The sequence below is a fragment of the Chrysemys picta genome, chromosome 15 (genome assembly GCF_011386835.1).
Source record: "Chrysemys picta bellii isolate R12L10 chromosome 15, ASM1138683v2, whole genome shotgun sequence".
NCBI classification, from domain to species: domain Eukaryota; kingdom Metazoa; phylum Chordata; order Testudines; family Emydidae; genus Chrysemys; species Chrysemys picta.
In genome coordinates this window covers 19,398,935-19,422,997 of record NC_088805.1, presented here as the reverse complement: position 1 = coordinate 19,422,997, position 24,063 = coordinate 19,398,935, and the positions used below count along the sequence as shown (strand labels likewise).

Genomic DNA, 24,063 nt, shown 5'->3' with positions numbered 1-24,063 from the left:
GAGAAATTGTTTCCTGTATTGAGGGACCTGCAGAATGGGGCAGAAAACAACGGATTTTTCAGCCATCTCATCAGTAAGTGATTTTAGGAATGTTTGTGCCAAAATATGGGCAAAAACTCACATGCACACACGTACACATGAGCAGAAGTTATACAACAAATACAGTTGCTGCTGCAGAGATGGGTTTGATTTTTATCTTCCACAGAAGTTGCTGTATTTAAGAAAAAAAATTCTCCTAGTTTCAGGTACTTGGTAATGCTACAAGCTATGCTGCTTAGTCAGAGAAGAAGGGAGAAAACAAAAAAAGAAGCATTTGTGACAAATGCCAGTCACATGATTAATGAACTACTAATAGATACTCAAACACAAGGGTCAGGTGTGTGATATAAGAATCGGAATAGAATAGGCCAGACTAAATCTTCAGATTAATTTGGAGACACTTGCACAAATTTAATAAATATTGTGAGTTCAGGCCAGTTATAAAGAAAAGTTTATTGAACCGCTATATTGAACTTCTTAACCTACATTATCTTGTATATGTTTTGCCTGGAAGGTACCGTTATCATAGGGCAAAAAAACGCCTTCATAGCTGCTGTACTTTCCTGGCATATCTTCATTGTCGGCAGGAAATGGGTTAATTCTTGGAAAATGTAATAGGTATTGGCCCTTTAAGGCCATAGGAGGTAGCTTGAGAGGCCAGTTACGCTATTCCATGTGTCCAGGGCAGGCAGATGAAGCAAAAATAAACTAATAACTGAAGTAGTCATTGGGAGAGAGGAATATAGTCCTGGGGAATAGTCAATGGCCAGGAGGAGGGAGGTATAGGAAAATCCTGACCAAATTCCTTTAAGGACTCAGGATTAGGAGTCTTATAAAATGGGCTGGGTGAGTCCCCCCCTCTCTTGTGTTTGGGGTTATTAGAACCACCTGGACAGTGTGAAGAGAGTAATTGGTTGACTGGGTGAGTAACTAAAAAGGAGGCCCCAATCCCAGTCAAGGGAGGGGGCTGTTAAGGCTGTCCCTATACTGTAAGGGCTACAGTGGCACAGTTGCAGCACTGCAGCTATACGCTGTAGACACTTGCTACAGCGACAGAAGAGGTTTTTCACACCCCACAAGGTAGCTAAGTCGACCAAAGTTTTAGGCGTAGACCAGGCCTGCGAGGGAGAACTCAGCCAGGGCACAGCCCCAGGCAGGAGCGCTGTGAAACTGCTGAACCTGAGGGAAGAGTCGGCAGACCAGGGAGGCCACGGTCCCAGGAAGGATAACTGGGAACCCTACACCTGAGGGGTGAGCGGAAAGGGGCATTTAGAGGAGCTGAATGCTATTTAGGCCCCAGGGGAGGGGGAATACGCTTTCCAAGACCTTGTCTGTGACTGAATTATTTCCAGGAAACTACAGTGGCATGCTAATCTGCTAGGGGGTGTGCTTGGAGACTGCATACATGCAGAAAACGCAACACATGGCTGCTCAGTAGAGTACATGACAGTTTGCTCTTCAGCTTCCCACTGGTAAATAGGAACCCAGTCTCTGGTAATAAATATAACTATTTTCATTATGCTGATTTCTATGGTTTTTAAGCTAAAGCATGCATCATAAACCTGCAAACCACTGGCAGCTTCAAATGGCTTAACCTTTCCAAGGTTGTCTATCAGGCAGTCCTCGTATTCTCGAGCCAGACATTTGACAGGGTCACAGCCAACGTCACCCACATAGAAAGTAAGACCTGAATTAGTCTGGACTATGTCATCTGGCAGGGTGGAATTGTAGTCTAGGGTTAAACAAGCAAGGATTTCACTTGCATTCATTTTAATTGATATTGATTGCATTGCCTGAATTGAGGGTCAAAGTGAGAGAGCCTTTTCAAATCTCCTTTAAAGCTTTAGTTGCATTGACTGAAAGGTCAAAGGTTTGAGTTACACTTTCAGTCAAGTTCACAGTAGGGGAGAAGGGAGGGCTGGAAAGTAAAACAAACAAATGTGTGTTATATTAAAGGAAAGGTGAGAATTTCCCCCCTGCCCCCCCCCCCCCGAACATTGCAGCCTGCGGCTGGGGAGTCCAACAGTCTGCCTCCCAAATTGTCTTGATGGGGTTTTGAGCTTTGTGAGTCTGAGGGCATGTCTACACTTTCCATTTAAAGCAGAAAAAGTCCCTTTTTTGCACAAAAACCATGGGAGCATCTACACTTGCCAGTGACTTTGTGCGGTGAAACGTCTGAGTTTCACCGCAAAAAGAAAACCACCTCCACGAGAGGCGTACAGCTCTTACCGGTGATGTGCAAGTGAAGACACGTTCTTCCTGTTTACACATCTTTTAGCCTCCGGAGGATATCCCACAATGCCTAGGTGACCACTCTGGCCAGCAGCTCTGATGCCAGGTAAACAGACGTCCACTCCTCCCCCTGTAAAGCCCTGGGAATTTTGAAACTCCCCTTCCTGTTTTCTTGGCAAGTGCTCACTTATCTGGCTAGGTGACAATGCCGGCTCCACGGAGCAAACGATCCCCTGCTTGGAGCAATGCTGAGCTACTGGAACTGATCAGTGTTTGGGGAGAGGAGGCTGTGCAGGGACCCAGGATGCCCTGCGATCACCCCCCCCCCACACACACACACACACTCCCTTCCCACAAGACCCATCATCAAACTGGAGAGAGCTGCACTGTGGGATAGCTGCCCTCAGTTCACTGCTCTCATCCGCGATGGAAGTGCTGCAAACTCTCTGACACCTGTGGAAGTACACAAACTGGCGCTTTTCTTTCACTGGTTCACTATCACCGTTAAAACTGACTGCACAAAAACTCTGCAAGTGTAGACATAGCCTGAGCCTTGCTCAATCAGCTTTTTGATGAGCTGATGCTATGCCTAACTCCCTGCCTTGGTCCTCACTGATTTCCCCACCCTTGCAGTCTGTCCGAAGCAGGGCTTTCAAAAATCTCTTCCTCTTTTACTGCTCTAAACATATTACTTCCATCTTCATTCCCTTCATTCATTTTCTCTTTTATCACACCAAGCTTCAGCTCATTGTCCCCACCTTCAAGGCTCTACATAATCACACTCCAGGCTAAATCTCTGTTTTAGTTACCTCCCCCTCATACCTTACATTCCTCCCCCTTGCTCTGTCCTTATTACTCCCTTCATCTCCTCTCCCTGTTGGCTTCACATCATCTTTTATGTTGGCGGCTGTTCTTGGAACAATCTCTCCCGTCTTGTCTGCCAAGGGCCCTGCTTTCATATAGCCTCATGTAAATCTCCTTGCCAATATTTTCCATTTGAATGGATCGCTCCTGTATTACTTTTATCCATCTGAAATGGATTGTAGGCTTCTCTTGGTAGAGACCTCATCTTCTATGCATTTGTAAAGTGCTCTGTACACTTAGAAAGCTCATAAATACTAAGTTATAACAATAATGAGTAACATGCAGTGTATATTGTAATACAGTGCTTAGTTTCCACAGAGATCGCAGCATTAGAAATACCTAAGAGAGAGAGAGAGAGTGATATAATTCATATCTGGGGACCAGTAGTTCCCCCCAGCATTTTTCAAAAACAGACCTGACAGACTGGCTGACTAGTTGAGTGACAACCCTAACAGAAGGGCATGTGGTGCTTAGGGCTGGTGACCAGTTCTTTGCTCCCTGGTCTGCCGGGCTGTGGGGACACTGTATAGACATAAATAGGCTCAGTTGTAGAAGGGAGCAGTTTTTCACATTTCTCTCAAGTAATCACTCTTCTTTGACCGATGGAGCCAGTGTTCCGTGTTCCCCAGCCAAAGCAGTAACTGCTGTAATGCAGAGCCTGGGAGGTGATGGTGGAGAGAGATCCTGCAGGCCCCTTTCCCTTTTGATAAATGGGTCTACATGATCTCTTAAGGAAGTGGTTCCCAAACTGTAGGTCTCAACCCCAAGTGGGGTCATGTCATCAGCAGGTGGGTCGCGATCCCAATTGAATAGACAACCCAAATTCAAACACATCCAGACCTGCTCTACAAAATGCCATGCACCATACGTATGAGGTCATGCAGCATGGAGGAGGCCATTTTGTAAAGCCCGTATTTTTGTTGGAGGCCTGTGGAGGCACAGCATTTGATTCAGCCTGTAGCTGTGAGTCTAGTGATGTCATTATAGGGTCGTGGGAATCAATATTTCTCAAAATGGGGTTGTGCAGTCAAAAAGTTTGGGAACCGTTGTCTTAGGAACTGGGGGGGGGGGCATTCTGGTGATAATGGAATGTAATTAGCTATTGGCTTTGCTTTTAATATTTGCAACCTCCTGCCATCTCTACCTCAGAGTTAGATGAACCATGCAGGACTTTAACTTTGCCATCTATGAAAGCGAGGACTTTTCTACACTATAGAACCTTGGCCAGTATAGTTATGCTGGCAGCTTCCTTGTGTAGACGTAGTGAAAGCTGGCAGATGGAATTCTTCTGCCCGCGTAGCTTCATCACCTCCCCCCAAACAACATTAGCTATTATACCTCTAGGAAGGTGGGGGGTTTTTTTTTTTCCCCACTCCTAGCCATCATAGCTATGCTGCCAAAACTTTGCAGTATAGGCCTGGCCCTAGTAGTGTTAAATGCTGTTTGAAAGATAAGGGCATTTCTCTTTAGTTAAAACTAAGAATCATTCTGTCTTCTCGACCACAGCATGCTGGATGTTTTCCCTCTAACTGTGTTGCTTTTATTTCTCCTCCGGCTCCCAGAGAGTCCTCTCCTGTGATGGATATTTCTAGCCCTTGCCCTTCTTACACTGTCTGAAATCTCAACGTGCAGGATAAACTGGGAGGATTAAGGGAAAGTTTGAGCCTGGGTTGAGCAAACATGCGGTGATAACTCTGGCCCCCGGAAAGCTGTGGATGTGAGGCCTGGTCCCCACTAAGCCCCCACTTCAGACTAAGGTACGCAAATTCAGCTACGTTAATAACGTAGCTGAATTCGAAGTACCTTAGTCCGAACTTACCGCGGGTCCAGATGCGGCAGGGAGGCTCCCCCGTCGATGCCGCGTACTCCTCTCGGCGAGCTGGAGTACCGGCGTCGACGGCGAGCACTTCCGGGATCGATCCCAGAACATCGATTGCTTACCGCCGGACCCTCCGGTAAGTGAAGACGTACCCTGAGTTTCAGAGCCAAGGACCTCTAGGGCTGATTGTTCTTTCCTGATCAAACAGAGAACACGTGTCCGCTGTGCCTAAATCTCCAGTGTGTTTGCCCTCCCACCCCCATGTAATTGTCATAAAGATATAATAAAATGGCATATACAGTGAAGCATTAGCCTATATACGTATGTAGATTTATATAGAATCCAAATCCCTCAGCACCCCTCACACACATTTACAGGAACAGAAATAGTAAATAGGTTACTTCCTCCATTCCTCTCCCCCCCCCCCCCCCCCCCCCCGGTCACAATAACCAGCAAAACTCACTCCCCAGCAGAACAACTCTCCTTCAGGTAGCCCTGAACCCCATCAAGACATCTCTCTGCAACAGCCAGAGCAAATAGATGCGCCTTGCAGCATGACATGAAGGTTAATAGACATGAGCTCTTTTAGACCAGGGAGAAAGGGTCTGGTTCCAAACCCAAGAGCCACGTGTGGGTAATGTTTTATCACCAGCTCCTTCTCATGGTGGCTGCAGTGTGGCACAAGGCGAGAGGTAACTTCTCAGGTGGGAATGTCCCAAGCTATTGAGGATCTATATTCTGGATCCAAGCCAGCACCTGAAATTCAATCCAGAAGCCAATAGGCAGCCACTACAGACCAATGGAACATTGGTATTGTGCACTGCAGCCACCGAGAAGCACTGCTTACTAGCAGTAGAATGAAAGTGCATCTTTGCATAGAGTCCATTGTGGTGATCCAGGGTACATTTGGTATGCACCAGGCGCTGCGATAATCGTGGGCGGTGGGTGAAGCTTCTGCCTCGGGACGCTCGCCCCCTGCCCCGCCTCTTTGAGCCGAGGCCCCACCCCTGCTTGCTGCTCTCAGCCCCTGCCCCGTGGCCCTGGTTGGGGTGGAGGGTGGGGGTTTGAGAGCTCGGTCAGGGCCACAAGGGGGGCTGAGAGCTCAGCATCAGCTGGGATCGAGCTCTCGGTGCCACCCCATTCCACCCCTTCCCCCACAGCTCTGCCCCTTTCCGCCCACGGCCCCACCCCCATTCTGTCCCGCCCCTGTTCTGCCTCTTCTCCCGAGGCCTCGCCCCTGTTCGCTCCTTTCCGCCCCGCTGTGGCCCCAAAACCGGGAAAGCTCTGTCTGTGCCCCTGCCATGGCCCGGGCACCATGGTGGGGGGGAGGTTTTTCCAGAGACCCCAAATTGGCCGGGATGAGGTTTGGGGCGGTTTAGCCTCCCCCAACTTCCATTACGGGCCGCCCATGGCAACAATCACCTACACTCGAGCACGGATGCATACGCATCCTTACTTAAATAAATGATAAACTCTTCTGGACAGGGCTTGTGTCTTCCTGTGCAGCAGGGTTTCTCAGCCTGTGCATTGTGAACCCTGAGGGAAAGGTTATAGCTGGGCTATATGTATGTGTGTGTATATATATCTCCTCAATATATGTTCCATTCTATATGCATCCGAAGAAGTGGGCTGTAGTCCACGAAAGCTTATGCTCTAATAAATTTGTTAGTCTCTAAGGTGCCACAAGTACTCCTGTTCTTCTTTTTGCGGATACAGACTAACACGGCTTCTACTCTGAAACCTCTCCTTTGTTCCAGTTTCCTTCAAGTATCCTGGAGGGGGGGGGGGGTTGGAGAGGCTCCTTCTTTAGCCAGCTGAAGACCAAATGGAGGGGTCTCCCACAGGTTTAAATAGACTTTCTCTTGTGGGTGGAGACTCCCCTCCTATGCAAAGTCCAGCTTCAAGATGGAGTTTTAGAGTCACCTGGGCAAGTCACATGTCCCTGCATGACTCAGTCTTTACAGACCGAAGCCATTGTCCACATGGTATCTTGTATGTCTCCAGGAAGACTTCTTATGTGGATTGGAGCATTCCAAGATGCATTGTTCCCCAAGGGCTTCCTGATCAGGTACTTAACCTTGCAAATTCCTTCCTAAAGAAACTGATCAAATGCCTCACAAAGCATACTTAGAAACCAAGCAAGTATACAGCCCATATTCTTAACCTCAAGTAGAAAATGATATATGTGTACAGATAGGATGAATAGATATAGTAGACCATAACCTTTACGGAGATATATTACATGGCACAGGCAGCACAAAACATATTCCAGTTATGTCATACATACATTTATAAGCACCCCCCCCATAAAGCCTTATGGGATACACTGTCACACTATGAGGGACAGAGACTCTTCATTGGGGGCTGGTAAGCTGGGATGCAGTGGGACAGCAGGGAATGGGGGGAGGCAGAAATGGGGATCCCTCAGGTCTCCCCATGGGCACTTGTCCCCTTCCCCACAATCCCCAACCCCATATCGTTTATTTTCTGTGGCACACAATAGCTGGAAATGGTCCTGTGACCCAAATCCCACAATCCTTTGCACACAGTTTCACTTCCCAGGTTATGTACAAATATTCTCAGGGAGGAAGAGTGGGGCTGTAGTCCTGGCTTGTGGCTGAGAGGTCTGAGGTCTTTCCTTGGCTCTGCCACATGTGCTCTGAGACTTTGGGTGAGCCACTCAATCCCTTTAAAAGTCAGTTTCCTTATGAGGAAAATATAAGCAATAACCTTAATCACAGGGCGTAGGGCATCTTCAGTCATTAACATTTGTAAAATACTTTGAGGCTGGGGCGCTAGAAACAAATGTATTATTTCTTTGGCTTTGATCCAGTTGTGATGGCATCCCCTGAATTCATTTCACTCTCACTTCTGTGATGGAACAAACCTCAAATCTCCAAACAAAACTGTGAACTTCCAAGCAGTGAACTTTGCATGAAACCGTTCATGACATGACACCAGTCTAAGTGTACGGGAAAGTTTTGTAAACCTAACAGAACTTGTCAGTGAATATGATCTGAACACGGGGTGGGTGGGAGGGGGGGTATTCTAATGGCAGTGCCTAACTGCCATTACTGCCTTACAAAATCTCCCCATAAATTCATACTAAAAATTGGAACCAGACAAGTTTCCAGTGTTTTTTGTTTACTATTTTACATGGCTATTTGAGCATCAGTTGACTAGCAGGGCAATGTAATTTCCAGTTATGTTACTTTCTGATTAGTTATCGGAGCTTAAAAAGTCATTTTCTGGCTTAGCAACATCCCGGCAAGTGAGAGGCTGTGACCTTCTCTAAGTGGCACCGCAAACTGTTGCTTTAGAGAGAGATCTTCAAACTGAAAACCCCAGATAAGTTCCTAATTTTAGCATTTACAGAGAGCAACCATTTTCCTGTGGCTCTCTTCCTACTTACAGGTTTAGCAGGCAGTACCAGAGTCCATTTTGCTCTGCACTTCTAAGGGACATTGTTGATTCTTTACAACGTGCTCTTTAGTGGTGTGTGTGGGTGTGTGTGTGGGTGTGGGTGTGTGTGTGTGTTAAGGAGATGCTGCTAGCCCCTTAAACAACCTTATGCTAAACTATACAGTGATTTGGCTGTGTAACAATTGAGTGTCGACTTAGCTGAGGATAGAAAATTAATTGTCCCACTGGTCCCCTCCCCGCACTTTTTGTTGTTGTTATGAACCAGATTCAAACTCCTATGTTTATGCATCTCACTAGAATGTCAGTGCATCATCTAACTGTAGAAGGAAAGAAAACTGTAAGTGGTGAATGATTTGAAATGGAAACAGCATGATGCATACTTAGAAGCCCAATCTGCAAATTAAAAGAGGGAAAAAATAGTGTAGAGCAGCCAGCAGGGCATTTTGTCCCAATTCCCAGTGCATCCTTTGGTGTGGTGCTTTGGGTTTCAACACATAGGAGGCTGATGTAACTCTTGCTGCATTGAAGGTGTGTGTAGGCCAAAATGAATGGGTGCGCTATTGTGAACTCCATTCACACAGGATATGAATGTTGATGAAGTGATTGTGACTGAGTCAGAAGGGGTGGCTGAGGATTTAAAAAGAAGCAAAGTTTAACTGTCTGAAGTTGACAAGTCATGATTAGTAGTGGTTTTAATGCATCTCCTAATCTCATTCAGTTAGCTCATATGAAAAATTAATAGGGATGGTGAGTCTGCAAAGCATTTGAGAGAGTTTAGTCTTCGACGCTTGGGTGGTTTCACAAAAGGTGTGGCAAAAATCTAGCTGTCTAGAATTAGATAGCCACAACTATGGAGTATTTTTTTATGTTGTTTCTTGTAATAGCCAGTTCTTTGCAGTACATTTTTCGATGTGTGTTTTTGCATATTTTTTTCCCATAGTCAACTTTATTACATTCTTTGAAGTGCCTTTTTCTTTAACCCCACTAAATTATGTTCTTCACAAATGTACTGTAATGTATCCTTTTTTCTGCTCTTGATATTTCTATGTTGACTTTGTTTTATTACACACCATACCAGTGTCTTCAATGTTTTACCTTCAAAGTATGCATTCTGGCTCTGATTCAGGAAGGCACTTACGCACTTGCTTAACTTGAACCACACATTTAAATCCCTTTGACTTTAGCATCCCTATTCAGGAAAGCACATATGCATTTGGCAAACTTCTTTCCCCAACAAGGGTGCTTTTCTGAATCAGGGTCTCTATGCCTTATTCAATTCAGAGGTTAATATGTCACTGGCTATGATACAGAACCCTTAGTGCTGAGCAAACCTTACAGAGCTTGCTTCTCAGATGTTTGGGTGCTTATGAATGAAGTGTGGCTTTTGAATTAGTCAGTAGGGAACCAGTTGTCATAACTAGTTCTCTGAAGTTGTTTCCCACATAGCCTGGAGAAAATTCATCCACTTGAATGGAATATTTGTTTGTATTGCATAGGAATAGATTGCTCATTTTCAGCTTCTCTCTTAAAAGAAAGTCCTATTTTATTTTTTTATTTGACATTTAGATTGCTTTAGAACCTAAGGGCAGGTTGGACCCCATTGTGCTAGGTGCTGTGCAAACATATAGTAAATTCTAGTCCTTACTGCAAAGAGCTTAAAGGTTTTACTTTTTATTTTTTCCCTCTCCACAGAAGGACATGTCCTTAAAGCCTCAGGAGCGAAAGGAAAAATGGGAGAGGCATCCAGGAAAGAAACCACGAGAATCCGAAAACTACGTGTCCGCTGAGCCCAGTGAAAATGGCCATAATAATGATGCCGGGAGCTCTGAGAGAGAGACTGAACGAGGCAAAGAGAGGGTGAAGAAGAAACACCCCTTGAAGATATCCAAGCAGGTAGGGGAATTCTTTGCCTCTGAAGTGACTGTGTCCTAGTATAGGCTGTTGTCTTCTTTCTCCTGGGTGGAAGCTGTTAATGCGTCTGTTTAAAAATCTCCTGGCTAATTGTACTAGGCGCTGTAATGTCTCCTGCATGGATTCTAGTCAAGTGAGTAGACACGAGTGGTAGGAAATTCCATTGGTTAAAATGAAAAACCAAGTGCACCGTGAGAGAGGCAAACTACCCTGTAGTTCTGCATCTCCAGCAAAGTGTGGTAACTCGCACAGTAAGTGACACAAACGCAGTGTGCATGTTAGACTGTGATCCAGTCATCTCCATTGGTGTGATCCAACTGTCCTCTCCACTGGTGCCTAGGATTGGGGAATGCAGGGTTGTTAATGGATATCTGGGGCTTGGCAAACGTGACACCAACGTGCACATCATGAATCAAGTTCCTCTGCATCCTGCCAAACAGTGAATTAAGACTGATGGGAGCATTATAGGAGTTAAGAAATGAAAATAGAGACAGAAGAAAGGGTTTGTCCCTTCCTTCCCATGCCGCATACACCTTCCTTGTGCATTGGAAACTAGGCGATGCATTAATACGGTCTAGTAGTGGTGGTCTAGCTGTCATAGTCACCTTGAATGCCACAAGCATGAGGAACATGGCCTCAAAAGCTCTTGTCTGAACCAGTGTGTGTGTTTTTATAGCCAGGGAGGTGAAGAAGGAAAGGCACAAGGGGTTGGCAGGCCGTTTATCACTTACTGCAGCTCAACTGAGAGATTTGTTAGGGGCTTGAAATCCACATAGCACAGCAGAGTATATCTAAGAGCAAGCACTTGCTAAGTACCTGTTACCTAGCGCCAAATGGAAATTAGCAGGGTGACCAACATATTTGTCCTTACCAAGCTAAGAAGTATATGTGCAATTAAAAAGTATTTGCAACTGTACTGTAGTAGATAATGTTTTCACCTGTCAGCTCATAGAGAGAAAGGAGCTTATTCAAATAAGCAGGACAAGCCTTCCCTTCTATGGGTGGGGATTTTGCATGTGTCTCAGATGACAACAAAAGTTTAGATTCTGTGGTCATTGTAAGTATTTTTAATTGAATTCTAGATTTTTAAGGATCATTATGGTCATGGAATCTGATCTCCCACATTACGCACGCCACAGAACTTTATCCAGTGGTTTCTGCGTTGAGCCCAGTAACTTGTGGTTGAACTTAAGCATATCTTTTAGAAAGACATTGCACCGAATCTTGAGTTAGGCTAGGTCTACACTGTGTGTGTGTGTGGCGGGAGGGGAATCGATTTAAGATACGCAAATTCAGCTACGCTAGCTGAATTCGACGTGTCCGAGCCGACTTACCCCGCTGTGAGTATGGCGGCAAATCGACCGCCGCGGCTCCCCCATCGACGGCGCTTACTCCTACCTGGGCTGGTGGAGCACGCGCGTCGATTCGGGGATCGATTATCACATCCCAACGAGACGCGATAATTCGATCCCCAAGAGATCGATTTCTACCCGCCGATCCAGGCGGGTAGTGAAGACAAGCCCTTAGACTCTAAGGTCATGTCTACACTTACAAGCTTACAGCGGCACAGTCGTATTGATACAGCTCATGTAGCTGCGTTGTGCTGACAGGACAGAGCTCTCCTGTTAACATACTAAAACCAGCTTAATGAGCGGTGGTAGCTATATCGGCAAGATACACTAGCACTTAGTTCCTTGGGGTGTGTGTGTGTGTTTTCACACCCCTGAGTGACAAGAGTTTTGCCGACATAAGTGCTAGTGTGGACATGGCCTTAGTGACAGAGAGTCAGGGCTGCTCGGGGGGGGGACGGGGGGAGGGGAGGGGAAAGTGGGGCAATTTGACCCGGGCCCCACAGGGGCCCCCACGAGAATATAGTATTGCAACTTTTTTCTATGGAAGAGGCCCCCGAATTTGCTTTGCCCCAGACCCCATGAATCCTCTGGGCGGCCCTGCAGAGAGTTTACCTTGCAATCTGCTCTGATGGTTAATCACTCTGGCGTCTTTTCTGTTTGTGTTTTGATTTTGAAAATGGATTGCTATTAGGGATGAGGAAAATATTCACAATAAATGACTTATCTGACAAATCTAGCTTCATTTTTCTGCTTGTGGACATTTTGGTTGCAAATCAATTTCCTCCAGTCAGATTGGCAATGGTTTTGGGTTTTTTGGAGATTTTGAAAACTCTCCGAAGCTATCACAAACGCTTTGTTTCTAGGATTCATTCATATATAAAATTTGAGCTGAGTGACTTATTTATGATTGCTCAGATTAGTCACATAATATTGTTTTGATTCCCCAGTTGGGGGTGTGCAGTCGTGCAGTCGTGTCCAATGCAAATGCTTAACGTGTGAATTTAAACTTCATTTTCCATAGATACGTGCATTTTACATTTGAAATCTGCTTTCTGTGAATATTTGTGTCATTAAAACACTTTGTTCAGATGTTTGTAGAAAAGGAGTGCAAAAACTGTGATATTATGGCCAAAGCTAGCTCTCTTTTACTGGTCTCTTCAGTCTAACCATATTAATGCTGCAGAGATGTTTCTGCTAAACATTCATTTGGGTGGCAGCTTAGAAAATATTCACTCGCGGGTTAAAACTGCATAAACCAGACTGTTCTTTGAGACCTAATCTAAAATTCTATCAGTTCATTGTTGTTTAGGTAAATTCACTCATACCTGAAATCCACTAGGCATTTATCCAAAATGCTGCAGGGAATGAGGCAGTGATTCAGTAGGTATCACTCATCCCTCTGAGTCAGTAATGAACCAATGTCCCTGCACGATGTACTGGAGAATGTACTGTTGGAGTTGCCATCTTTTAGATGAAATGTAAAACCAAAGTTTCCAACACTTGTGGCCCCTAAGGATCTCATGACACTTTCCTAGCAACCACAAGGGTAAAAGACCTTGGTGTCCTGGCCAAATTCCAGTTTGAGTAATTACATTCTGCTGCCTGAATTTGCCTAATACTTAATTTCCCTCAGTACATCATGAATAATGAAGACATATCAAAAGTTACCTGTATTTTCTTCTGGCTACAGTAGCATTTCTCATATTCCAAACCCTCCCTCCCCCATTATTTCTACATCTTTTCTTGGTTCATTATCTGCATAATGACAGGTTTCAGAGTAGCAGCCGTATTAGTCTGTATCCGCAAAAAGAACAGGAGTACTTGTGGCACCTTAGAGACTAACAAATTTATTCAATCAAACTAGATACAATCAATTTAGGATTGAATAAGGCCTGGGAATGGCTGAGCCATTACAAACATTGAATCTATCTCCCCTTGTAAGTATTCTCACACTTCTTATCAAACTGTCTGTACAGGGCTATCTTGATTATCACTTCAAAAGTTTTTTTCTCTTACTTAATTGGCCTCTCAGAGTTGGTAAGACAACTCCCACCTGTTCATGCTCTTTGTATGTGTGTATATATATCTCCTCAATATATGTTCCATTCTATATACATCCGAAGAAGTGGGCTGTAGCCCACGAAAGCTTATGCTCTAATAAATTTGTTAGTCTCTAAGGTGCCACAAGTACTCCTGTTCTTATTGTCTGCATAGTCTCTCCTGCTTCTCTGCAGGTAGAAGTAACAAGCTTCTGTAGAGGGCAGGGAGGTTACATGGAGAGAGTAAAACAAAACCTGTGATGAGTGACCCATTAAAGCACAATTAGCCTGTTGGAGCAAGTCATGTTCAGAGTTCAGTGTATTCTCAATATGGTGCACACCAGTATTTAAGGCTATAGAGATAAGTGCTTATTGCAGATATCATCTGTAGTCTTCCTGGTTGTTAATGACTCGATTAGATGAACTGTGCTGTACTCAGGTGTAACAGGTAAAACCATTTCTCTCTTAGCACAAGCTTTTTGAAATTTATATTCAATTATGCTTTTTTTTATAACCCTGCTTTCTTTTTTGCATGTTTTTTATAGCCATGAAATTCATGCCCTGGTCTAATATCCTCCAAGTTCAGGGCTGTTATGTTTCAAGTCCACTCTAGAAATAATGGGGTTGATCTAAATTTTCCCAGGTTTTTGGGATGGTTAGCATCTGAGGTTCCAGTCTGTGCTCGCCCCTAATTTGGTAAATTTACTCTAACTAACACTAATTGTATTGACGAATGTTTTTATTTAAGACACTGCTGCTCTACTTGAAGCCTCACACTCTCTCTCATCTCTTCTCTCTACTAAGCTATTGAATTGTCATCCTTTCTGTGAAGCCTCCTTTAATAAATCAAATTGGGCATTATAATTATGGCACTCTGCTAATCCTTGTAGAGAGGTGCAAAGTGGTAAGCTGATTTGAGTGCCAGGTTGTCTGGTTTGTTTAGGAAATTAGATTAATACTTCACTCTTTTTTCAGCAAAGTAAATGTCCAAATTCCTATTTACCTCTGATTATTTTGTTCTTTTTTCACTTTGGGATATAGAGAAAGGGGAGCTGGTAGAGAGAATCTATCTTTTCCAGACCATTGCTCCAACCATATGTGAAGTGGTTTAAAAGCTTTTACATCCTGCAGTAACCATAGAGAGAGAATGCAGGGCATTGTGGGCATTTTTTATGACATAGTTATAGATAATTAGCCAAAGATTTACATGGCTGTGGATTTGTTCTAGTCTGCTCTGTCGCCGTCTTTCCCCACCCCCCCTCGAAGTTTTTTTGCTACTGCATTCATAGCAGGTATGATGCATCAACATGTTGGTTTAAGTATCGGGGGTAGCCGTGTTAGTCTGTATCCACAAAAACAACAGGGAGTCTGATGGTACCTTAAAGACTAACAGATTCATTTGGGCATAAGCTTTCGTGGGTAAGAAGTGGGTTTTTACCCGCGAAAGCTTATGCCCAAATAAATCTGTTAGTCTTTAAGGTGCCACTGGACTCCTTGTTGTTTGTTGGTTTAAGACAGCTATGTCAGAACTGTTGCTCTCTGACTGGTGATGAAGTCGTCTTTGGGAAGCATACTACAGCATCAGGGATAGCTAAAGAAATGAGGGATTGTCCAAAAATACGACAAACTTTGAACGGGGCTAGAGCCCTCACACAGCAGCACCTTCTTCCCCAAAAGCTGGATACAGGCAGCTCCACCCACAAAAAGAAAACTTGTTTCTATTTTCTTTTCTTCCCAGCTTCTGCTCTCTCTCAAACCACATCCATCTGTATCCCTGCTTATGGGCGTGGGGAAGTCCTCTGCACTACAACCAAAGATGCTGGAAATTAATAAGATCTGTCAAGCCATCTAGCCCATCCTCCTGCGAGTGCCGGTTCCTCCCCTACACTATATTTTAAAATAAGATTGGGTGAAGCATGAGAAACGTGGTCACCATTGCGGCTTGCATTACTCATCTTGAGAGGCTGTTCCATAACCCAAGAGAAGAGATCTCCTCTAAGAAAGATTCCTGATATTTAATCTGAAAACTGTCCATCTTTATTTTTTGTTACGTTAGTCTAGGTTATACCCCCTTGCAGTGCCCTAAAGGATTTTTATTCTGTTATCTCCTTAGCTGTCCCTTAGCCGAACTATGTATATTTCTCTTTTCCTTCTAAATCCGTCTGTCTCTCCCTCTGACACTTTTTGCTGCTTTCTTTTTCTGCTGAAATCCTTCCAGCTTTCTAGTCTCTGTCTGGAAGTGAAGTGCCCAGAACTGAGTGCAGTTAATGTAGCTGCTGTTGTGCCAAGCATCGTGACCCAGTGGCACTCTGTATGCAGCCCAGAGTTGTGCTGGTCTATTGTGCTGCTGCATCACACTGCCAAAAACAAGTTAAGAGAAAAGAGTTGGTGCTGCTAAAAGTTAGCTAGCCACAAGCGTTGTGGCCAGGTGAGTCAGAAGTAGCGTATTGTGTTGAATGTTTGTTTATATGCTGCTCAGCATGGAGACTACCATTTTTCACCTCTTCCTTCTCTTTTACTCCCACCATTTAAAGTGGGTGAGAAGGTGTCACAAGAAGCTGACTAGAGAAAAAGAGGTTTCATTCACATCTTGGTGTGTGGGTGTAGTGCTTATGAGTGGGGTTGGGTTGGGACCATCTAGGAAGCTGAAATCCCCATTTTTCAGAGTAGCAGCCGTGTTAGTCTATATCCGCAAAAAGAACAGGAGTACTCGTGGCACCTTAGAGACTTACAAATTTATTAGAGCATAAGCTTTCGTGGACTACAGCCCACTTCTTCGGATGCATATTGTCCACAGAGGAGATGCAGCATGGCATATGAGAGTGCAGACTTCCTGATGCTGAGTCACCAGTGTGACTTAACCCTGTCTTTGGGGAACCTGGGGGGAAAGGAGTTAGTCTCCATGTCCCAGTCGATGTGGAATGAGATCGCAGAACTAGCATGATAATTAATGCGGGTTGTCATGGGGCTCTTGCTGGGGTGGAGTCTCCGAATGAGTTTCACATGAACACCTCTACCCTGATATAACGTGACCCGATATGACACGAATTCGGATATAACGCGGTAAAGCAGCGCTCTGGGGGAGCGGGGCTGCGCACTCCGGCGGATCAAAGCAAGTTTGATATAACGCAATTTCACCTATAACGCGAGGACAGCGTTATATCAAGGTAGAGGTGTATTTTACTTGTTTAAATTACTTACAGGCTTTTTGTAGTGCTCATCACCTTAATATCCCATGCACATTAATTAATAGGCCACTAAATAGCCATCAGATGGTAGCCACTTCCAGTCACAACTGACTTGGCGTAGATTTGAATAGAAAAGCTAGAGGTGAAAGACTCTCTGTATCACCACCAGGCCTCTGACATGATACGTGCAAACAGATAAAATGGTCAGATAAAAATTGTGTTGACAATATGCTTTGTGCTCAGACTTTATTCCCTAACCCTTTTTGTACTGTTGATAAAAATTAAGAATATAATTAACAACCCGTACAGCACAGAATGTTTCAGGTTTTTTTTCTTCATTTCACTGCATTTGAACAGTAAAATTAGACAGATCAGTTTCTTTGTTTCTTGGTGGCTTCAACTTTTTATTTAGCAGATTCTGTTTGTTTTTGCAGAACATTTAAAAACAAAACAAATGAAAAAGTGTTCTGGTAGCCTCTTTTAATCAAACATTTCTGTTTGTATTATTAGAGCTTCTAAAATCAGGTACAAGTTTTGGTCTTTTGTTGGTTGTTGTTGTAAGTATATAAATCTAAATTTTGGGCTTAAATCTAGTTGGCAGCAAATATTTTAATATGCATATGTGATTACTTTTAAGAGTTACACCATTAATTGGATACTTATTAGTAAAAGAAAGATTTTACGCTTTGATTAAGATGCCTGGAAATATCCAGGGTTGTTGACTGAGTTTGCAACCTTGATTCCCTTACGCTTGTGCCAAGATGAGGAAAAAGCACTTAGGGATTGATCCTGTAAGGTGCTGAGAACTCTGACCCCAATGCAGCAAAAGACTGACTGTGATTACGTTTAAGCATGTGAACAGTCCCATTGGCTTCAAAGCCCTTAATGAGGATGCAGAGCAGGGGACCCGGTCACAGGGGGATTTTCATCGGTGGTCCTTAGTTCAGGCTGAGAGCTGCTACACTACGAAGACACAGATGGTCTTCCCTTATTCTCTCATAGTAATCTGCGAATACGGAGAGTTCACAGCTGCCTGTGGAACCACTGGGGAGGCGCAGCACAAAGTACCGAAATGGGCAATACAGTAGTTAGTCATTAGGTTTGCTAATCCAAGGCCTAAAATCAGGCTCATTTCCATCAATAGCAATCTGTTTGCACTGTTAGGAACTAATTTAAAAATCTGCTTTAAGTCCTGGTTATGCACTTTGTATTCTGTTTTCTGCATCAAAGTGCAGGGAAACAATGGGCATAGTGCAGCAGTGGCAGCAGTAAAAAAAAAAAAAAAATCTATTGTAAATAAATACTGTGTGTTTATTTTCCAACTCAAATCTGGCTACTATAAAGATGTGCTGTTACTTTAAAAGAATTTACCCAGTGGTTTTAAAGATTCTTGAAGTCTGTGTGGAGGATAACCCTACTGTACATTAGAGAGAGAGAGCTAGATGGTAAGGCTTTGCTTGTCTGATATATCTCTAAGTGCATTACAGACCTTAAGCAATTAAGCTTTCTAATATCCCCATAACATAGACAGTGGACAACTTCATCTGTTGCTGAAATGCAGCCACCTCTTCTGTGGAACACAGCAACTGTTTTAACAGATTTCTGTAACACTACACATCAGGACAAATAGTGTGTGTGGGGTGGGGGGTTGGAGTGAGGAGAAGCCATATCCACGGGAAACTACCAGGGGAATTTAAAGAGGCACAGTGCGGTTATGTGAGTTGGCATGTAGCCAGGACACTCAGGTTAGAATATATTCAAAATTTGGAATGTTTCCAATTAAAATTGGAAGCTCAAATTGGAAGGAATTTTGAGTTACCTGTTGTTTGAGAGGGTTTCTTCTGCGAAGTGGGGTCCTGTGTATTTCTCCAGATCCAATCCAATTTTAAACCACCACCTACCCATCCTCTGGGCCCTGCGTTGCATCTGGCATGATGTACACCGAGAGGAAGGATTACCTTGCCATTAGAAATAGAACTGAGGATCATGAGACTTGAGTTCCATTCCCAGGTTTGCTGTGGAGCCTGAGCTCCACTCGGCTCTCAAGATGTCACCAGTGACTTCAGTGGGTTCCGGATCAGCCAATTAGGCTGTGCCTGCAGTGTTGGATTCCCCTCCCTCCCCTGCTCAAAAACTCCCACCATTGCTCCCACCAGTTCAACTCCACCAGCAGCAGTATCAGTATTCGCACTAGTGTAGAGAGGATTCCAGATGGTCCCTGGCATTTTATTAACGTGTGAAGGAAACCCCGGGAGTTAAGATGCCGGCAGCCACCAACACCTTGTCTATTTTAGTGCTCCTAGTGTTACCTGTGGTGGAGCTCAACCAATGGCGGCAACTTTAAAAAAATTATTCCTAGCGTAGGCAAGGCCTTAATCGCTGTTTCCTCATATGTAAAATTAAAATGGTTCACACACAGCAGTGGTGAGTGTAATAACCTAAAGGAAAAGTACCCAGGCATTGGTGAGCTGAACGCTTGGGAGAAAAGATATCAGATTCAGCATTCCTCTCCCAACATCCCTTCCTCAGAACATCTGTCTCCTGAGACTCCCAGCAAGGCCTCCGACAACACCAAGGAAGACCTGACTTGACATTCCTGAGATTTCCAAAGTAAAAAAACCAAATAGAAAATAGAACTGGTGGGAAAACAACTTGCGAAGCCTTGTGTGTGTGTGTGCAGGGCTGTCCAGAGGATTCAGGGTGCCTGGGGCAAAGCAATTTTGGGGGCCCCTTCCATTAAAAAAAGTTGGAATACTATAGAATACTACATTCTCATGGGGACCCCTGTGGGGCCTGGGGCAAATTGCCCCAGTTGCTCCCCCCTCTGGGTGGCCCTGTGTGTGTGTGTGTGTGTGTGTGTGTGTATATATATATATAGAGAGAGAGAGAGAGAGGGCACAAATTCCTTTTCAGGTCACCGTTAACTCCTCTGTCTAGTCATTAGCTGATCAGCAGAGACCACAGATAGATCATGACAGGTTAAATACAGCCTCAGTCTTGGAGCAGAATATGTAGTTGTTTGCTAAGTAGATGTGAATGGATCTCATTACAATAGCTTATTTGAAATTAAGAGATATAAAGGAAATTTCATCGCTAACAACTTTTATGGCATCAGACTCTATAAAAAGGTGGTTGGTGGTCATTGCTTACATTGTTATAAAAGAAGAGCTAAATGGTTTGTAATTTAGAGAAGTGGATTTAATTACATGAAGTAATTTACAGAAAGCTATAACTGCTTATATCTGTCTGTCTTGTATTTAATTGGCTAGTGCAATGTAAAAGTCCTACTTTTTTTTCTTTTCAAAATCTTTCTTTTATTTGTATTTGCTTTGGGAGTGGGGGAAGACAGAGGGTCAGAAGTAGCACTTTGAAATGAAAGGAAGGGAAAAGCGGCCATTACATCTGTGTTGTTCTCTTCCATCTCTTCCCATTCAATACTAGGCATGCTTCCTTAATGCAAAAGGACCACCATGATTCCACCAGCTCCAGTGACACTGCATGCTGCCAGCTGGTTCATGAACGATCACCAGCCAAAGCTCTTGCAGAGTGGACGCGCTGCCGACAGCAGGTGCTATTGCAACCTGGAAGCTGCAGGAGTAAATGTGCAGCGGCTGCATGGCTGGTTGCACCCTAGTTCTGGCTTGGCAGGGAGGAAGATTCTAGTGCAGATTTGCACCTTCACTCACTGGCCCTCAACCTCATTTAGATAGCTTTAAGTGAACTCTTTTATGTACCAGAGTTGAAATTCCTTAGGGATAGCTAATTGTAACTGCTCTGTTCTTATACCTTCTTGGGCTTTGCACATAATTTCTTCAGGAAAAAACAAAGCCTCAGAACAATCATGGATAAAGTTTGGCTCTTTAATTCATGAGTAGCCTTCATTCAGGCTGATCTCAGGTTCTTTTGTCTGCAACACAAACATAATCAACACCAACCAGGCAATCTAGTCTGTCTAGGTTTTTATACCGTGCTGTTCACTGGGATAACTGATCCATCTATCCTGCTCTAATCTGAACTCAGGAAACAAACAATAAAGATACAGCCCTATATGGGTCACTGCTGAGAGAGCATTAAATATATATTTCTAAAGAACTGTGAGTTATTTCAAACAGGCAGAACAAACTGTACTTGTTTGTTCCTAACCAGTGATCCCAATTTCCACAAAACTCTGTGAGGAATGTGAAGGTTTAACATGTCTGAATCAGTGCATCATGAGTTACGGCAGAAGCGATGGTGGTTGCCAGTTCTTGGGTAAAGCCTTTTAATGATGTTTGTCCAATTCAGTTGGGTTTTCTTGTGGAAGCATATCAAAGAAGATGTTGTTTTCTATCTTGCAGTGGCACTATCCTCACAAAGTGCAGCCTCAGGCTGTCTTGCAAACACCCCCTCCCTGTCTCTCTCTCTTTTTCTCTGCATTGATTCCTCGGGGAGCTGATTTTCATACTGCTAACTGATTGATGGTTTACATGAACTGTTGAGAATATGCACAGCTTGAGTAAGCACATCTTTGATTTGAAGACATCTCTTAGGTAAAATAAGCACTCCTTGTTCTGTGGTCCGTCAAGCCAGGTTACTTGTAGTTGTAGGGGTGATGCCTGAGGGTTATTTATTTGGCTCAGGCAGCATATGAAGCCCTTGGTATTTCCTCTGCAGTTTTATCTAATAGAGGAAGTTTAAAAAACTAAAATAAAATCATCAGGGAGTTTGAAAGCCTGTAAGCTATTCTAAACTTGCTGGTGGATGGACTCCTAAGGGATAGTCATGTGTACATATTTGTAACTGAGAGATGAAATATGCCCAAAGAAACAATCACTTGAATACGGCCTCTTCGCTTTTAAAGTTCTAAATTGATTTTCAGACTTTTTTTTTTTTTAACAGGTTAGACTTTGGAATTAATTTGTTCATAAAAATAAATCCCACCAAGAAGAATATTTCAAGTGCTAAGTGCCAGGAATGGGTCATATAAACCCCACTGTTAATGGGAGTTGGCCTGCTTCGTTCTTCAGTCACCCTGTTGAAAAATGACCTCCCGAGAGTTACCGTATGTGCACAGGTGTAACACGGACAGGCCCCGGTTGTCGGTGGGCACGATTGAACCTGGAACCTGTGGAGCTTAGTGCATGAACTAAAAGCCAACTGGCTGTTAGCTAAGGCTGTAGAGCAGACTTGTTTTATAAGTGGTCTCGGTGCCACTAGATGGGACAGAACATCACACCCAAGAGGTGTGTGGGTTACACAGGCTTTTAGTAGCATCATCTTTTTCCATTGTTTCTCTCTGATTAGAGGTGGTTCAGATAACACAGCAGAGTGTCCATGTTAGCTGCTTGGTGCTGAGTCCGGAATTGTATTAGCACCCGAAGTGGGAGCTTCAGACATCAGGGCAGCTAAGGGTTAGCTAGCAAATCCTGCTATTTGAACTCTCCTCTCAGGCTCCACTTTCTCCATGGTGGCAGGTCAGTAGTTTGATTCCAGAGCAGGGGAATGAGTGACTAAGGAGCTCCATCCTTCATCCGCTGTACAGCCTGTGCAGGAGAATGCTGAAGGATAACCTGAGTTCCATTTAGATGTCTCTAATCTTTCCTCTTCTGGCCCCTTCCTGACCCTTGGACAATGAGCAGCAAGTAGAAGATAAATTGCCTGTAAGAGCAAACCTCACCTACCAAACTCTGTGGCCTGATGTCCATCAAGAAACCCAAGCATGGAGTAATGCATTGCTAACCTTCTGAATGCTATAGACAGTCTGAAGCATTGGAATCCTGTAATGAATTCTTCTGATTCCTCTATACTGCAGGTAGTTTTGCGGCTGTGTAAGAGGGGGTGTTGGAGCCCATAACATTATATTTCTATAGATTCTGGTAATTTGCATGTGGTTGTCAGTCACTAGTTGTAATTTGTCATGACATTTGTTAGCTGTGTTGTCAGTCACGTGTCTGGAGTTGAAATCTCTCTTGGGACATCAAGCTGAGATAGTTCAGCTAGTATCGGATAGGTGTACTACTGTGGAGGGAAAGACAGTGACATTGTTTTTAAAACACTGTATGCTGATTTTTTCCCTCATTTATACGGAGCAGTTTCTATTCATAAATGGTTTTTCATGGTGCTGACAGAATAATACCAAGGGAATCCCAGTCAGGTTACAGGCATCCCGTCTCTTAGTGACTGACTTTATTTAGTTAGTTACTTTAGGTTTGTACCTGATGTTTTATTTTTCTTTCCAGTACATGAGGACAAAAGTAAAAACCATTTTGGTCTTTGCTCACCACACAGCACCTAAGAATAAACCTTAAACACCATCTTTTGCTATGGGAGGGAATAGGAAATAGATTCACATAAGCACTAACCTGCTCTTAAAAACAAAATCTTCAATGTTTTTTCCCCATCATGTATTCATACTCTGTTGCAATCCGTGGTTGACAATATGGTCCCTGGCACCGGTCAGAGGAATGGGATGGCGTAAAGACTACCTGTCATTTTGTTTTTTCCCCCCTTTCTTCTCTCTTGCTTTCCTTGTGGCTCAAGTTTATAATTGAGTGTTTGACAAAGAAGTGTTTACATGAGGCGTTTCTGGTGCGTGACTGCCTAGCTGAGGGGAATAACAATTTGGTTCTGAACTTCAGCCTGTCTGTTTGTCACTGTCATGGCACTGTCATCAGCAGTTTTACTCTCTGGCTTGGAGAGGCAGGTTAAAATAGTTGCAGGGATGCGCAGTGACAAGCATGCTCTCTCTGAGGCCTGGTCTACACTACGGGGGGGGGGAATCGATCTAAGATACGCAACTTCAGCTACGAGAATAACGAAGCTGAAGTCGACGTATCTTAGACCGACTTAGAATAACTTACTTCACATCCTCGTGGCGCGGGATCAACGGCTGCCGCTCCCCCGTCGACTCCGTTTCCACCTCTCGCCGTGGTGGAGTCCCGGATTTATCGCGTCTATCCCTAGATGCAATAAATCGATCCCTGATAGATTGATCACTACCCGCCAATCCGGCGGGTAGTGTAGACGTACCCTGAGATACGCAGATGGTCACATGAATTTCCAGTCCATGGTTTGTTGTATATTTGCTCATGTGTTTTCCAAGTGTTTGAAGTGAAAAGATTCGTTGTGCAATGTGCAGCTTTGCCTAGATGTGATTTGCAGTGGGCAAGTCACCAAGCACTTAAGGGGCTTGCCTAATTTTCATAAAATGACTACAG

The 24,063-nt window shown here is 44.0% G+C and overlaps 1 protein-coding gene across 21 annotated transcripts in view; it reads left to right on the top strand.

Annotated features, from left to right (window-relative positions):
- The window catches only part of FBRSL1 (fibrosin like 1), a 717,289-nt gene that overhangs the window by 194,463 nt on the left and 498,763 nt on the right, over positions 1 to 24,063 (top strand). For all 21 annotated transcript variants that reach the window (XM_065568032.1, XM_065568038.1, XM_065568033.1 and 18 more), the window contains exon 2: positions 10,070 to 10,270. In XM_065568032.1, coding sequence (XP_065424104.1) covers positions 10,070 to 10,270 — 201 coding nt within the window. The remainder of the gene's footprint in view (positions 1 to 10,069; positions 10,271 to 24,063) is intronic.